Below are 18,370 nucleotides of genomic sequence, written 5' to 3'. Positions count from 1 at the left end.
TTAGATGTACCACAGGTGTCGATTCTGGGCCTCTTACTACTTTTATTTTATATTAATGACCTGCCTAATTGCCTTACATTTTCTAAGTGCATATTATACGCTCATGACACCACAATCATTAATTCTGACGAAGATCTATCAGCAGTAGTAACACGGCTTAACAGTGACCTTCATAACTTGTTAGGATGGTGTAAAATTAATAGATTTCTTGTGTTTTCATCGCAAAATAAATCACCAGAGTGCATTCCGCCCATTTTCATCGACAACCAGTCATTATCAGCTTGCGAAGAATGCGTATACCTAGGCGTAAATATCGACCGTAACTTGAAATTTCAAAACCATGTAACACAGTTAAAAAAATTATCACATGGAATACACATCCTCATCAGGGCACGTTCATTTTTTTTCACAACCGGCACTATCTCACTTTATTTCGCGTTTGTACACTTCCACTTTAACTACTGCATAATCTCCTGGGGTAAAACGTACACTACTCACCAAAAACTGCTACAAATAATCCAGAACCGGGCGATTAGATTAATCACGTCTTGTCCACCCACATACAATACTAAACAGTTACTTCAAGAAAATACCATTCTCGATGTAGCCGCCCATGTAAAATACAATCTCGCCACTTTTCTTTTCAAACTAAATAATGAAATCTCATTGTCAAGAATTCCTTCATCATCTTCACTTAATACTAACCCAACTCGTTTCGCGCAGCATAACAACTTCATTCGGCCCAAAGAGCGAACTAAATATGGCAAACAAACAGTTCACTTTGCTGCCATATCATTGTGGAATAGATTACTATTTCGAATAAAAATCCAAAAAACCCGTAAATTTCGCCATAAATTGAAAAAGTTCTTGTTATGTGACATTAATTCTTCTGCATAACTGGATTTTCGACTTGTCATTCTCTCCTCAAACTGTTGTTTTATTTTTTCTCTTTTTGTGTTATTTGCACTTATAGTTTATATTACTGATGACACATAGTCGATAATAACATCGTCTTTTCGTTGTATCTGTATCTCATTATTATTGAACTTTGTAATCTTGCTATTGCTACTGTCGTTGCCAATCAAATATTTATGTTTATATTGCATCAAAGGTCCCATTTCAGTTTACACTACGGGACCTGCTTCTGTATATCCTTATCTTGTACATTGTGTTATGTATGAATAAAATTCGAATGATTGATTGATTGATTGATTGATTGATTGATTGATTGATTGATTGATTGATTGATTGATTGATTGATTGATTGATTGATTGATTGATTGATTGATACAGACAGAATTTCATTGAGTCGCTGAACGCCTATTTTGCGTGACAGCAGAAGTGAGCCATTCCTCGCGGCAGTGCCATACCTAGGTGCGTTTTGCTGGTGAGACCTACTGAGCAGGTGTACCAAACCAGAGACACTGAGAAAAACGTACCTAAATAGTTAATTTAATGAATGAATTGTGCTATAGGTGACGCGCATTCGTTACCCGAAGGATGTTATCACGTGGTCGCGACGGGAAAGAAAGCGCAGCCTGGCTATTGAAGATGAAACTATTGGTCTAACTTGTGCCCAGGAAACGAAAAGTGACGTTACAGGCAATGCACGCTGTGCGCTGATAGCGGAAATCACAGTCGTCGGCCCCCGGCTGCCTGATCAGTGGTAATGCACATCGGCATTTATGCATGTGGCATCGAATATTCCAGCCTTATCGCTGGCAGTCGCGTTACTTCCAGAATAACAGAAAAAGAATCGCGCGTGGCAGTACACAGGTGCGTTTGTCGTTATAACGTGCAGTCATAAGAGTAAACAGTGAACAAGCCACGCGCTCATGGAGGTAGTTTAGACGTGGCAATAGATTGGAGTGCGATATTTATAAGCTGTTTTACGGTGAACCGCAAATCTCGCAAGAAGAAGCGTGACATGGCGATACCAAGCAAGGCCCGGCGAGGCTTGGCAAGGTTTCGCCAGGTCTCGCCTCTGAGGGCTTCGCCAAGAATGCGTATCGTCAATATCCGCGAAAGCGCTGGCCGTTGACTCCCTATGAAGACTGAGAAACTGTAGTCGAAATAAAAGTAGCAAAGCAGGTGAGTGAGCCATCCAACAGAGGATCTATACTAACATGATGGAGGTGTCTACACATGTGAATAATAAATTTTCTAACTGTAAATACGTTACGAAAATAATTTGGAAGTGAGCCGGAAATGTGGCCTTGAGGTGCAATGTGGCCTTGAGGGCACATCACAGAGAAATAACACTACAGTGCGCGCACAACGCTACTGCTACAGCTCTCACAATTAGGTAGAAATTACAAGCCGCTAGAGCATGGTTGTTTTTTGCGCAATGAAATAACGAGGGAAGGGGTCCAGGGGAGCGCGAACTTTCGACTGTTCTACCTAATACTATCCCAGAAACGTGTACTTCTAGAATTAGGTAGAAATTTGGGGAATAATGCCTTACAGGTGTTCAGATGGTACCGCGGGTCTCCGCAGAATGACGAAAAATGGCATAGTGGCTGCTCCCCTACTTCACAAAAATTAGTGATTTAGAGCGCAGTGGGTGCCTCGCAAGTGCACTTGTATTGCTTGCCGAGGAAGCCCATAAGGCCCCAATGATCCATTTCTTCAGGGCCTCAATAATGTTCTTTCTCTCTCTCTCTCGCTTTCTCACGTTAATGTTATATAGCGTCTTGGGAGAGTGAAATAGCTACCGGTCGTCACACAATGCGAATTAGTAAACTAGTGGGTCGTTTAAAGCTCCCCATCTATTACAAAGGGCTCAGCCATAATTTTTCATCGTCATCAGCCGCCGCATCAACAAAGTGCACATAATGCCTTACAGATGTGTAGCAGGTAGCCGGCTTCTCCGCAGAATGACGAATAAAGGCGTAGCGGGTGCTCCCAAACTTCACAAAAATTATAATTTGTGGCATAGTGGGTACCTTGCATGTGTACTTGTATTAGTAGCCCTAAGAGATTTTACAACGGGCTCTAGGAATGCCGTTCTTCCAGCTTTCGCTGTGACTGTGCGGCGCTTTCCGCACAAGCCTGGCGTTTTTTTCTGAATTAAACTCAGCTAAGGAAACGGACAAACCAGCTAAGGAAAGCATAAGGCACATTCGTGGTGTATTGTACTGATTAAGAGTAAGACAAGGACAATGAGAGTAAGACAAGGAGCGTGCCCTAAAGAGTCCCCTAAATATATCGACTATACAAAGGAGCATAAGCTTCAGTTCATTGTGTTAACCGGTACTTTGGGCGTATGCACGCTTGCACAGCGTTGTCAGAATTCACCGTTAAGGTGAAACATTACTGAATAGCTGAGCTTATATATTACATCTCCTGTAGGGGTGTCGAGAAGTCTTTCCTCATTAAGGTGACTGGCCACACTTCGCCAGTATGCACTGATGCCCAATAATGAATCCTTTTCAATTCCCTTTTCCTGGGACTACGTAGCGATTTCACAGTGGCGCCATTGCACAACGGCGTTCCACCCGTACGTGTGTTTCCACCGGTGCGGTGTATTTGACATATGTACACGTGTGCGTGATATGTGTGGTCCTGTCCTCACTTAAAGACAAGTGCTTGCCTTTAAGACGACATTTTAGGAGTCATTGTATGTTTCATGACGCCAGTATTATACGGCTGTAATTACAGCGACAGTTTTCCCGTGTGTATAGAAAACATAAAAAACCACTGCAAACGCTGTCTGAATATGTTTGCAAAATATTAACAGAAACAAAGAAAAGAAAGACCACACCGAAAAATTATATGGCATCATGGAATATTTCAATGTACGGTTTACTTGTATTATTTATACCATGTATTAATTGCAGCCTTCGTAAGAACTTCCATCTGCTTTCGGAGCGGTGATGAAAGTAGCCTGTCGCTCTAGTACAGGACAAAGACTTGCACCGTGATTCAACTTAGCGAAAGTGTGAGGAATGCTGTACCAGACATGGCAAAAAACTGAAACAAATGTTGACCTTTGCCAAAAATGTTTATGGATGTAATGCGCCATACCGCTGTTGCAAACTGTTTAACGAATGTCCAGGGACAACTCGAGGCCGCACCAAGCTCACAATGATAGAAGAATCATACCGGGAAGGTATTAAAATAGGCCTAAAAATGAATGTGATGAAGACAAATATAGTCAATAGCCTGACGAAAGAGAAAAAAATATTATGGCAGCTTCGCATTAGTGGTGCCAAGCCTGAAGGAAAAGCGGAGCTCGGTGGCCTTCCTTGCTTCGTTTTTCTCTTTCTTTCTCTATTTCTTGTACATTTTTTCTCTATCAATTTCTATTGACTTATTTCTCTCTCTATTTCTTTCTTTCATCCCTTTTTGTATATTTGTATCTCTATTTATCGCTTCCCCATTTTTTCTATCTCTTCCTGTTTCTCCCTTTCTTTGTCCTTCTCTTCTGCTGTCTTTTTTTATGTCTCTCTCTTTCTGTCTTTGACTTCTCTGTCTTTCTATCTTTCTATGTCTTTATTCGCCTTGAGTTCTCTCCATTTTCCTATTTCTCATTCTTTCTATCACTTTCTTTCTCTATCTTTTTTCTTTCTTTCCGTCACTCTATTCTTCTGTGTTTTTATAGCTCTTTCATTTTCTCTCTCTCCCTCACGTCTTCGTTTTCGTTTAATGCTTGCACCTTCTGTACTCGTTTCTGGGGCTTGCCCATTTCTTGTGGCGCCTATCCGCCTGAGATTTTTTGTTCGCGTTGGGCAGATTACGACCGGTTTAAACAGCTCCGTGTTAAATGTTCACTACTGGAAGCAATACATTGGAGTGTATAGAAGAATATGTATACCTAGGACGTCTGCTAAGAGGGGAGCCTAATCACGAAAAGCAAATTCACCGAACAAAAAGAATGGGCTGGAACGCATTCGGCAGAACCTCCCGAATAACCAAAGGAAATCTGTCGCTGTCACTAAAGCGAAACGTTTACAATCACTGCATACTGCCAGCACTAACGTAGGGTGCTGAAATGAGGAGGAACAAAGCAACAGGAAAAAAAACTTGAGGACCACGCTGCGTGCAATGAAACGAAAAATGATACGACTAACATTAAGAGATCAGATGACGGCAGAAAGGGTGAGGGAACGAACAGGGGTGGCGGATATTCTAGTGTACATCAAGTGAAAGAAATGGACCTGGGCTGGGCAGGTAATGCGTAGGACGGACAACAGATGAACAGTAAGAGCAACAGAGTAATTACGAAGGGATGGGAAACGCACTTGAGGAAGGCGGGTAGTTGGATGGAGTGCCAAAATTAAGGAGTTCGCCAGAATAGAATGAAGTCAGCTGGAACAAGATAGGGTAAACTGGAGGTCATTGGGAGAAGCCTTCGTACTGCAGTGGACCTCATTAGACGCGTTGTAATGACTCAGGTGTTGCTTTACTGGTAGTTCCATGCATTATACGATATGCTTGGGAGGTTGAAACGGTGTCCTGAGGAGTTCTTGTACTTCCTAAAATAGGAACAGGTTCAGGAGACGCCTCGTTGTGTTTCAAGGTGCGGTAGATAATTACGGCCTCAGCAGTAGTTCACGCATGTAACCGGTCCGGTGCGCTTCAGCTTTCTTTTTGAACAACGCCGAATTCATCTGCGTACTCTTTGCAGAACTGCAAACCGCAGCTAAAGAAACTTTATTGAAAATGGGGCGAACTATACAGCTTGTACTCCAGAAAAGTCAGATATTATGTATAGGCTAAAGGTCGGCAATCTGCAGCCCACGCAGGACTATTATGCGGCCCCTTGGCACGACGTAAGAGTACCCCTCCCCTTGTCACGTCCTATTTGAAGGCCGACATGGCAGTTTTGACCTCAAATGGGGTCAGACAGGAACAAAGAAAGATCGCTTTCAATGGGTATTGTCCCCCAGCTCCGCACTCAGCCAGAACATCTTGACTTCCTTCCTCTGCACAGGTCCAAAAAAAGGGGTACGAGTTGGCTAAGAATGTTCAGCACCAAAAGTTGCATTGAATGATTTTTGTTTCTTTTTCTTGTAACCTGTTTGCAAATTGCGACCTTGTGACATGCGTGCTCAAAATAAACATAGTTTCCATTCCAGTTTTGTGCAGTATTGTCAATTGGCCGAATATTTTCTTTGACTTGCAAAGCACTCCCATTTGATTTGCCGCCCTACCTCCGCTGTGTCGGCTTCATGCAACTTGGCCCTCCACCTCAAAAGGTTGCCGATCCGTGGTATAGACGAAAGGTTGCTTTTGTGAAAAATTTCTTAACTGCGCCAAAACGTTGTATACGGCAACAACGCTTCGCACAGGTTCGTCAAATAAAGATGGGGTTTCGAATATATCGTAATGTACTTACAGACATGTTGACGTAAATAGCTAGACAATTTCTGCTAGTGCTTTTTTGTATTCCAACTATTAATGTTAACCTAATTGTGTCTGAAGAAGCAGCTTCATTGGACATTCGATTGTTATTGTGTGCAGTGTGCGCTCTTTCCTTAGGTGTACTGGTTCAATGGCAAAACCTGGCTTTGTGTTCCATTTTTGGAGCGTGTACAAATAATCCGAAGCATCGCGTGAGCATGTTCCGCGTCGCCGTTCATCTAAAATGGTTTGATGCGCGCAAGTCAAGGGAGACATGTCCTTTTTCTGTCACTTCCTATCTTTCCGTTGAACAGGCGGTAGGTTTTTTTACCTTCTCTTCTTATGGCACCTACTTCACACCTCAGCTTCGCAGGACTTCTGACCTATGCGTGATCGCATACGACGTCTTATGTTTTGCAGGAAGAACCACATAAAGCATATTGGCGGTACAGACCTACAGATCACACTGCTCGTCTTTCTCCTACATGCAACTTGTGGGAATCGAGCGCATCAGCACCCGATGCGCGCGTGTGGTGGACGGCCGGCGTGGCGAAGGCTGAACTGAACGGTTGATGGCATGTGTTGTGGCCGCGAGGACGTTCAGTTGTTAGATTACCTTTTGGCCGTTTCCTTTACTAATAAATGTTTTGTGAGTTGTGAGGCAGCGCTGTATGCCGTCATTTGGCCAGACGACGAGAACCCCTACAAACTAAAAGAAAAAAATGCAGAAGCCCTTCCCCAGTCGGTGAAATAGGGGCAATCGTAGCATCGCGTGGGCGCGCCTGACGTACGGCTTTTCTTTCTTTTTTTGTTTCTTTCTTTCTATGTTTATTTTCTTCTTTATTTATTTATTTCTTAGTTGGTAGCGGCCGTCTCCGGAAGGATGTTTTCGGACTAAGGAGGAGGAGAAAAACTTTCTTTATCCCAAGAGGGAAAGGTGCGGTGGTGGAGGGAGCAGAGGAGTCTACCCGGCGTAGGTCTCTTCTACTCTCTTGGCCTAATTCAGGACCAGGTCCTGGATTTCGGGCGCCGAGCTGCACATGGCAGCCTCACACTGCTCCTTACTATTGATGTTTGTGACGTAAGAAGGGAGGGATGGCTGGTAGAAGCCGACAAGAAAGAAGTGCAATGGAATAAAAGTATGCTGTGGGTGTGAGCCATAGTTGAAGGCGAACAAGAACAAGAAAAAGTATGGCGTCTGTGCCGCTGGACGTCTCCCATTCATAGCGTCACGCAAGTCGACAGGACCTGGCAGCCGACTCATCAGCCGCACATCACCAGCAAAGCCATCAGCAATACACCTTGACCACATGCAGACCACCGAAGCAGAGCCTTCTGCACGCAGCGACCAGCATCATGACAGAGCCATCGGCTGACCTTGACATCCCCAAGTGCACCGGATCAGTGGACGATGGGCCCGTACAGGACTGCTTCGACCTATTCGAGCTCCACGCTACCGCTGCTCCTGGTCGGAACGGGAGATGGTCACCAACTTCAATGACTACGTCACCGGTGAGGCATTCCGATTTTACCTCACATACATATTTGAAAACAACGAATCATGGACAAAAATCAAAGAAGAAATGGCGACCCGTTTTAAAGACTACGGCAAAGACTCGATTATAACCCACCATCTGGATACATTCGAACTCAGTCGTCAGTCACAGGGAGTGTTCGCGCACTCGAACGACGAGCGGGAATTTACCATCCCCAACATGCAAAGTAAAGCCTCAGCTCTTTCACATGCATTCAAGCAATTTTCACAAAAGACCCAACATTCCACCAGGTTTTCCTTTGGCGCGAAAATTTCCGTTGTCTACCTCTGCGCTACCTGATAGAGTCCAAGCCATTACTGAAGCCCCAGATGCACTTGACACCTCGTGTCGCATACAAGGCCCACAATGTGGCTTTGCATCACCTGACGTCAGTATTACCGATGAACCTGAGGAGCCGCCTCAAAAGATTGTTACACTCGCTCAGGACGAGCTGGTAAATCCGCACAATACCAAACCATGTCGCCACTTTCAAGGACAAAGTCTTTCGTCAGATGTCTTCAGCTCAATTGTTCCGCAAAGAGACAAACACTCGGAATCAGAACCAGCTAAAGCCATGTTTGTCGCGATGACGTCGTCAGGTGTTGACCCCAATGAAAGTCGAAGCACTATGGAGCCACTATTGAATACAAGCTAGAACGATAAAAACAGAGAGGCGGCTGTTACTTTCATTGACACGGAGCATGCTTACATCCCACCAGTAAATTGTGTTGAGGCTACTAGCAGTGCATGTTCATTCAACGATGCAGACCGTCCGAGATTTCTACAGCACAATCAGTAAGGTCAGAAGAGGCAAGTCAACAATCTTAGGCGACACCAAGAGAGACTCCAACCAAGGCAACGACGACCGAAAACTTCAACGGAAGCACACTCATGGCTCCAAGGACATCAGAAAACAAGGTCTTTAAACCGAAGGCAAATTCAAGATTTAAGACATCATCGCATCATGAAAGGTCGCCAGACACGCCTTCTGCACCAGAGGTCAAGACTGCGCCTGCGCTTACAATTACGGCAACACCACAAAAAACGCCCAGAACGAAGTGAAAGCACCCCTTATACTCCCCAAGAAGTCAGACATCGTGCCGTTAGCCTCGGTCATCACGAACACAAGGTGGAAGCGACGAGTTTGTATCAGCCACGACAAACAACACGATGCGTACGGCATACTGGCGTTCGATCCCACAAGGTGATCCAGTATAATTTAGCCGTGACATATCTGCGACCCGTGTCTTCCTCAGTGTGATGAAGACACGGCCTTCATCAGTGTGCAGGGCATGGGTATCTTGTCTAGGACGCAACAGCCAGCCTCGCCCACCAGAGTTGTTCTCGATATCACCGGACTGCTGCACTCTCCCCTGAAGTTTTTACGAGTTTACCGAACTCCACTGGGACATATACGATCTGTGCATTTTGACATTTGTCACTTCTAAGCCCCTCCTTGTTTACTTTTCGTTGTTGTTTGTAACTCACGCCTTCTTTCGGCGGGAGGGGGAATCCTGTGACGTAAGAAGGCAGGGATGGCTCGTAGAAGCCGAGAAAGATGTGCAGTGGAATAAAAGCATGGCGTCTGTGCCGCTGGACGTCTCCCATTCATAGCATCACATGTTTATAGAGTTAGGTGGTGGGTTTCGAGTACATCCCCACGTGATATGTTTGTGATTGGCTCTTTGTTGACAGAAAACGCATAAAGAGGAGGGATATATTGCAGGGTGTATAATATGGCGAAAAGAGGGGTAGGGAACGTACAGGTTTGTAACTGGCGCCATAGTAGTTCGTGGTGGCGAGTAGCTCCCTGGTGTAAGGGCTGGCGGGGGATGGGGGCTTGTGTATGGTGCACTGAAGGCGGTAGTGATTTACGAGGTCGTGGATGGTCAAAAGACTATCTCTTACACTGAAGGGTGCCGCGTGGTCTAAGGCACCTCCGGAGTCCTGCGCTGGGTCAGTCATTCCTCGAGCACAGGCATGAGCGGCCTCATTGCCACACAGCCGCGCGTGCGCGGGAGTCCATATGGGAGAAATGTCTTTCGTGGAGGTTGATTTTCGAAGAATTTAAAGGGCAGTTTGTGAGATGCGAGCTGCACTGAAGTTACGTATGGCAACTTTTGAGTCACTAACAATCATAGTGATATTGTGGATGGATAAACCTAATGCGATATCAGCCTCCTATGCCTCCTCCGAGGAATTGACAGTGATGGATGCCGTTGGAATCCACAGCATAAAGGGCACAGGACGAGGAAAATGGGTATTCTGCCGCATTGACACAGAGCAAAAGCTCTTCAGAAAAAACTTACAAGAAGCCAATTACAAGACTCCTTGCAATTTTTTTCCGAAGGGCTTTTGCTCCTTGGTTGTGACGTTTGGTATGATAAGTCGGGTGCATGCTTTTAGGACGGCGCGGTATGGGTAATTTGTTGTGCATGTGGTGGGGAATGTTATATTTAGCATTGGTGATAGAGCTGAAGTTAATGCGTGTCCAATCTAAAAATATGACGGCCTGCGGTAGTGGTCGCTAGCTTAGCGTGTCGAAAGAGCGTATACTTGGGCGTGTTGATAATTCGTCTCACATTTTTGAGCGCAAAAATGAACAAGGACGAAAAGCGACACGGACAAAGCGCTGTGTCCGCGTCCTTTTTCGTCCTCGTTCATTTGTGTGCTCAAAAAGTAAAACATAGCGTATTGAGCTGGTAAATGGACTTCAGTGGTTTCTGAAAGGGTATTTATGACCCCTGTTTGATGGAGTCGTGCGTTAGAGGCATTGCGTGCAATTCGTGGTGCGTGTTAGTAAACTCGGCGAAAGATGGTGTTGACGAAGTCCTCCTCTGCTGGTTTAGGGTGAAGGTAGGGGAGAGTATATGTGACTTTAGTAGTCAAAAACGGCTGTATGAGACGACTTAGCTCTGCCTCCCGGAGCCCTCCGTTTTAGATGCGAAGCAGCTTTCGCACTGGGCTGTGCCCGTAGTTGCATTGGCGACCATCCCACCTATCATAGCGATCTGAGCGCGCGCTCGCGCCAAGGATGACTCTTGTTCCTCTTGTTCTTCGACCGCCTGAATGATGCCACGTGCAGAGCACTTTAGGGTCCCGGGCTGCCGTATGCTGTCCTAGTTTGGCGTAACGCAGACAAAATCATGTGGGCTGGCACGCGCTAGCTCGTTCGGGTCTGTGTAAGTGGCTGGGTAAGACGCTGTGGCCTCTCCCCCTTACACTATCTCAGCAATCACGTGCTGGTATCGGGGAACGAGATTCTGCAGACGCGTGATGAACCCGCGTGGCACGCTGCAACAAGAGTTCGGGACGAGTAACAGCAACAGCAACTACAGTTAATTCATGGTGTGTTCCACTTGCAAGGATGCATTAACATCGGGCAAGGTGCCCGTGATGAACAAAACTTTAAGTCGACCTGTGCGCTGCTTCGCATCCCCACATGGTTCCCTTTAGTGGGAGATGGTATAATTTTTTACCCAAAATTCTCGCTATTAGCCTTAGGGTGTTTTCAACGGTGTTGCATAAAGTTTAGAGTACGTGCGTATTAAGTGAGTTGTTTTGAATAAATAATCCTAGCACACGAATGCGTCAGACTCTGGGAATCAGGCAGCCATTAATGTGAACTTCGATCATTAGTACGTGTTTGTTTCAACGGTGAGTTGGTAGGAGACAGACAGACAACGAACTTTATTGGATCCTGAGGAGTTACGACCCCCTAACGGGAGGCCGTTGTAACTGCTGGCCGCGCCCACGTAGAGGACAGAACGCCGTGACGCTCCGCCCTTTCCTGGGCCCTCTGGATAGCCTGGGCTTGCTGTCGGAAGTCTGATTTTCTGGGGGTACAATAGAGATTCATATGAGATGTGAGTGTTGATATTAAGATCTACATGTAGATGATGATGATAGATTCTTTTATTAGGCAAAGGGAGGACCGAAGGCCACTGATGAGGAGGTTGGGGGTGGGGGAGGGTTGGTAGGAACGCACTAAATCACGTGCGCCAAACCGCTACTAACTCCGAGGTGGGCTAATGTGATAAGCTGAGGGTCTTCGAGTATGTCCTTTTGTACTGCTTCCAAATCGGGATGCATAAAAATGGCGCTGTTCCTTCGATGAGGATGTAGGGCAGGACAACGTAAAATGAGGTGCACCATGTTGGCTATGCATGGAGAGTGGCAAAAGGTACATATGCAGTGGGCCGAGGTGTCTATGCCCCTCTTCCGGTCAGCAAGAGTCTGCCATTGATGAATTATGTGAGGGGTAGTAGCTGTGTTTGCTAGCACTTTGTTAATAAATATCTCCTGAGATCGGCTGAGGGCGAGGTTCTTGAAGATATGAGGAGGGGTGACATCTTTGAGTCTCTCCCGGTTAGTGTACTTGAGGAAGCATCTCCTTGTAGTGTGTCTTGAATGTGTCCATCTGAGCCTTCTTGCACCCATAAAGTGATATAATCAGCATAGATGAAGACGTTTAGGTGGGAGATACGTTCAAGAGCGGTGGGTATAGGTAGCATAGCCAGGTTGCAAAGGATGGGGGAAAGCACCGACCGCTGGGGCGTTCCGAAGCTGCCTAGTGTGTAAGGTGGGGAGTGTTCTGGTCCGAATGTTAATGTTGCTGTGCGGTCTGTCAGGAAGCTGCTGATTTAAGAGTACATTTTAGAGCAACAAGATATGTGGTTGAGGCTAGCATATACAGCTCAGTGGACTAGGTATTGAATGGTCCATGTAAGCCCGGATCGAGGATCGCCTGAGTCTCTTTGCTCTCGTTTGGAGTTATGATGTCGTGATGAAGGCGAAGCATTGTGTTGCGCCGAGAGTGAGGCTCTAAAACCAATCATTTGTGGAGGCAGTAGCCCATTATACACCACGTGTCTTTAGAGGCGTGCAAGCATAAAATGCTCCATAGCCTTTCCGAGGCACAATATTAGGGAAATGGGCCTAAGAGTTTTGTTCGGTTTGGGTAGAAATATGACTCTGGCGTCTCTCCACGAAGGTGGAAGGGTGCCTTTGTCGAAACAGTGGTTAAAATACTCAGTCAATGCTTTAATTGAAATAGGGTCAAGATTTCTAAGCAGTTTGTTGTCATTGCGGTCGGGGCCTGGGGCCGACGTGGTACAAAGTGTTGCGACGGCGTGCCTAACTTCCGCCTCCGTAATCACTGCATGTAATGACTGATTAGGTTCCCCTGTATAAGAGGGTACAGCGTGTTTGCGAAAATAAGGTAAGTGCAACGTGCGGAGGTTGTCGAAAAGCTGTCCTAAGTGGTCACTGTGCTCGTGTAACAGTTTGGTGACGACGTGGCAATGTCCCGTGCAAGAAGTGGTGGGTTCTAGCAGATGCCTAAGGAGTTGCCACGTTCGTTTATAACTGAGGCTGTCGTGCACTCCTTCACAAAGCTGACCCCATTGTTGCGCCGCCAGTTGAGTCGCGTATCGCTTCATTTGTTGGTCTAGCTTCGCTATCCTTATGCGGAGTTTCCTGTTGTGGCGCTGGTGTTTCCATCGTCGCAATAGCGATCGTTTTGCATCCCACATATGGAGAAGCTTAGAGTTAGGAGTAGACATCGAGGTGTCTGGTGGTAAAGTATTGGTGTGGATTTCGACGTCTTTTTGAAGCTGGTGAGTCCACTCCCTAGGTCTGCAATGTGTGAGGGGGCGGTGCTGTTGCGGGTGTCTCTATACTTGTCCCAATTTGTGAGCGTCAGTGGTTTGGGTGCAATGGGTCTGTGTTTTAGTTGCGGAGTGATGCTAATAATGTAATGATCGCTCCCAAGGATAGAATCCGCGTGGCGTCTTTCATGTTCTTTCCAGCATTCGTTAGCCTGTAGACCGACCCAACGAAAGGACGATCACGCAGTCATAGAAACGCGGTTTAGGAATTGAGTTTTCTCGAAGTCAGAACTTTCCTGAAATGGGCGATCCTGATATCGACCTCACGCATTGTACAGCAGATCGCTTTTATTCTGCCAACACGAAATATTGCAGAGAAGCGCCGACATCAAGTGTACTGCTTCCCAATTGTTTTTTGCATCGTCGATAGAACGCATTCATATGCTTCAGTTCAGTTCACGTTGGGCAAGCACGGGCACGTGGCCTAGTGTTGTAGGCCCTCGTTTTCGGGCTGCGGGGACCTGGGTTGAAATCACAGGCCCGTAAAAAATATTTTGTATTATTTAGTAGTTCTTTGGTGCGCAAGTGCCAGATGTAGTGAGGAGGCCTTTTTGGAACAGCGCCTGCTACACAAGTCAGTCAATACACACTTCGCTTGAAAACGCTGTAATTATGGGCTAAGAATATGGACTGTTTTCTTTAAAACAATATTCCAGATCTTCTGTTAAGCACTTGAATATGTTTGAGTTGCCTCCGCTGCGATGTAGTGGTTATTACCAACAATCTTACGGTGACAAAAACATGGCCATTGCAGATACAGGTGAAAAGTCCCTATCACAGGTACAGTCAGAATCAAAAGCTTAGGGACCACGAGACTCAAGGAAAAGCCGACTATTCCCCCTGCTTTGGCAGGCAACCTTAAATTTTTATTTCTGACCTGTTCCAAAATGTACTAAAAACATGTACTGTGCAGGTGAACAGAATGCAGTCACAAATTATTGGGAAATTCAAAGTTTTCTCAGGCCTAGTGATCTGTAAACTTTTGAGACTGCAAAATGGCGCAGGTTTTTATTATGTTCCCTGTCACTACAGCATTTCAGGAGGCTTACGGCTGCGCAATTCACTAATTAGAGGCCGTCGGTGACTATGCAGCAATCCAAAAGCGGAGACTACAGCTTACCTTGATAAAATCTTTATTAAGTTGTTCTTTGGCCGCAACATCGACGTCTTTGAGCTCAAGCACGATACCGATCAACCTGGCCAGAATTTGAACGGCACTGCATGGTCATAAAATCGATGCGATGGAAAGAATGAACTTGCGCTAACAGTTTCATTTTTCTCAATAAACACATAAATCAGAAAACATAGAATTATATTGTGGCGATGAAAAGTATTAATCATGTGCCAATGTCCCTATTCGTTCTTAGTTATAAAGTGCTGAACGCAAATTCACACTATAAAAGCAGCATGCGAGTGTTTTCTGTGAGCCATCTTGAACTCGGTTACAGCGCAACACTAGACAACGACAAAAGAAAAGAAGGATACGAACAACACGGCGCCGTGAGCATCTTGCTTTCGATACCAACTTTTTGCACAAAAGAAACAAGAAAGGCAAGTGGGCAAATTAAATCTCCTTACCGATTACAAAGCGCTCAGCCGAAATTGTTCATCGTCATCAGCCACAGCATCAACAAAGTGCACATAATGGCTTACAGATGTGTAGCGGGTACCTCACTTCTCCGCAGAAAGACGACTTCTACCCTACTTCGCAAATACTATGATGACATATGGCGTAGTCGGCACCTTGCAGTGTTCTTGTAGTAGTCGCCCCAGTCTCTAGAAAAGCAGCTCTTCCAGCTGTCGCTGTGACTGTGCTGCGTGTTTCGCGCAGGACTGCGTATTTAAGAGCGGAGCTGTTAAGGTTTTCGTTGCCCCTGGTAGATCGAATAGTAATTGTCATCATCATTGTCCTTTTCAAGTTCTGCTTCGTTCCCACAAAACGTGCTCCGATTTGTCCTCTTCATCATCATCTGCTTCGCTCCCAAAACATGTGCGCCAATTTCTCCGGCGTGGCATGTAATAAGCCTGATGGGTGAGGGGAGAGAAGGAGTACATAGAGAAATAACTAGACACAGGAACATATAAAAAAAGAGAAAATCATGGCAAACGAATTCCTGATGAGACGGCGGGAATAAAACCCGCGCACTCACTACCCAAAGGCGAGCCTCCTAACCATTCGACTATCAATGCACGCTAGAACAGCATAGCATAGATTTGTATAGCATAGTATATAGCAAGGTAGCGGGAATGGGCAGTGAGGGTGAGGCGGAGAGAATAGAGGAGGGGACAAAGTAAATCATAGCATAGAGAGAAAGAGAGAAATAGAAAGAAAGGTAGAAAAATACAGAAAGAGAAAGTACGATAGAGACAGATATAAAGACATAGAAAGAGATAGAAAGAAATCAACAGACAAAGAGAGAGTGAGAGAGAGAAAGAAGGGCAAGAAGAAGAAGGATAAAAAGACAGAGAACAACAAGAAAATCCATAGAGAGAGAAAGAAAAATAGAAGTAAACAAAGACACAAAAGACAGAAGAAAAAGAAAGAATGAGAGGAAGAAAGAAATAGGTAAATAAAGAAAAAAACAAATAAGGCCACCCACCTCTGCACTACGGCTTGGCACCACTAGTGTGAAGCATGACGTATTAACTAGTCACGTAACATCTAGTCACGTGACTAAAATCACGTAAATCCGCTCACATGACTTAAAACCACATTACACTCACGTGACTAAAATCACGTAAGATGACGTAACTAGCCTCGTGACTACAATAATGTAACATCATGTAACTACTCGCGTTACGAGTAGTTACAGACGAAGATCGCTCAACATCGCCTAATAGCTAGTCACATGAGATCTCCCCACCATAAACCACGTAACAGCTAGCCACGAGAGTAAAATCACAACATCACGTAACAGGTAGTCCCGTGATATGTCTAGCCAGGTGTAGGCATACTTAGTAGCACTAGCAAAAACTTAGCCTCGCAGCATGAGCTTGGCAATACTAGCAAAACTTAGCTGGATCGAACACTAGCTTCGCTATGGTTCCGGCCTTGCGCCACTAGTGCAAGCTGCGCATTTTTAAATGGGAGGCATTTCTTAGGGAAACTTCAGTACTTTGAGCGTTTCTATCTATCTATCTATCTATCTATCTATCTATCTATCTATCTATCTATCTATCTATCTATCTATCTATCTATCTATCTATCTATCTATCTATCTATCTATCTATCTATCTATCTATCTATCTATCTATCGAGTTGCAGCGATGGCGTAGTGGTAGAGCATCAGCTTCGCATGCAAGAGGTCCATGGTTCGAATCCCGGTGCCGGACAATTCCCAACCGGATAAAAAAATCCGCGTGATGATGGAATTGTGTAAAAATGCCTGGGGTGCAGCCTCACTGGCGACCACAGCCAGCAATGCACTCCCTCACCAGAGCAGGATTGGCCACCCTGGTGTAGTACTTGGCCACTACCTGCCACATGAATACACCAATTAACCCTCGGCCCTCAGTCCCCAGCGGCTGCGACGCAGCAGAGGGTGCTAATAATCTCTGGGTCCGGGCAGGCCGCCATTAGAATCTGCATTGCATTTGGCTACGTATAACGCTAGAACTTTATCTAGTGAGGCGAGTCTAGCTCTACTGCTCGAGGAATTAGAGGGTGTTAAATGGGATGTAATAGGGCTCAGTGAGGTTAGGAGGCCACATGAGGTTTATACAGTGCTGAAGAATGGACACGTCCTATGCTATCGTTGCTTAGCTGACAGAAAAGACCTAGGAGTGGGGTTCCTTATTCGTAAAAATATAGCTAGTAATAAAGAGGAATACTATACGCCTAGTGCGCGCCGACGGAAGCGCTCGGGAAAGCAAGCAGACGGCCGCCGTGGTTTCCTACGTCGTTGTACGTGTATTTCCGCGTTGTTCCCGTTTTCGTAGTGAAATAAGCAATGTTCGTCGTATGTGTGGTGGCCGAAACTTCAAGGTATGTCGAATAACAATTGCTGTGCAGTGGAGTGCTGAAACACATACAAAAACGCGCCCGCAATACGGTTTTACTCACTTACCGAAAGGCCTCCTGAGCAAGAGCGACGGAAGCAATGGATCGCTGCTGTTCGTTGGCAAAGACGAGCCGCTTCGTCATTTGTGCGAGTTAACACGTCGCTTCTTGTTCTAATGCTTTCGTTCTGCCATATCGGTGCTCGCTGGATGCACTCGATCATGTTGACACTGGTGGACGACCAAAGTTATCAGCCTGAGCATGCGTTGGTTCGGTTCCACCGCCGTGCAGGGCACTTCGCTCAAACGTTCTATAATTCAGAAGTGTTGTAGTTCGGGCGAGTTGGTCATCCATGAACTTAGCTTGTACTAGCGCGGTACATGTACCGCGCTATCACAAGCTAAGTTCTAGATTTATTATTTACAGAAACAGAAATGCAGCAATGGTTGACTTCAGAAAGAACGAGAAGTGATTGAGACGTCACCTTTGTAAACAAAACAAAGCGGATGCTCACCACGAGCTGCACCTCATAGCTGGATCTTGTTACGCTGGTCTGCGCGACGCACCTTTGATATTCCTCCGCAGTCGGTCATCACATGTCTTCTCGGCGACCCTCTTCAAAACTTGTCACTGTCATCTCTTGATACTTAACTCATAGCACTAGATCATCAAACAACACGTCTTCTGCGGTCGAGCGAACGATACTATCACTAGAACGACATAACTTCTTCGCCGACTAACTCCTCACTGACTGACTCTACCCCCGCGCGCTTGCTGCGCTTGCATTGCCTGTATCGGCTCGCGCCTGGGTTTGGGAAGGT

The 18,370-nt window shown here is 45.7% G+C and overlaps 1 protein-coding gene across 1 annotated transcript in view; it reads right to left on the bottom strand.

Moving 5' to 3' along the window:
* Positions 1 to 14,725, bottom strand: part of LOC119390912 (glutathione S-transferase D7) — a 77,077-nt gene extending 62,352 nt beyond the window's left edge. The window contains exon 1 of the mRNA XM_037658619.2: positions 14,670 to 14,725. Coding sequence (XP_037514547.1) covers positions 14,670 to 14,710 — 41 coding nt within the window. The 5' untranslated portion in view covers positions 14,711 to 14,725. The remainder of the gene's footprint in view (positions 1 to 14,669) is intronic.
* Between the last annotated feature and the right edge of the window lie 3,645 nt (positions 14,726 to 18,370).

Source organism: Rhipicephalus sanguineus, chromosome 4, assembly GCF_013339695.2.
Source record: "Rhipicephalus sanguineus isolate Rsan-2018 chromosome 4, BIME_Rsan_1.4, whole genome shotgun sequence".
In the NCBI taxonomy this organism is placed as follows: Eukaryota; Metazoa; Arthropoda; class Arachnida; order Ixodida; family Ixodidae; genus Rhipicephalus; species Rhipicephalus sanguineus.
The sequence above is the reverse complement of the archived record's forward strand: the minus strand, read 5'-3'. Positions and strand labels throughout refer to the sequence as shown.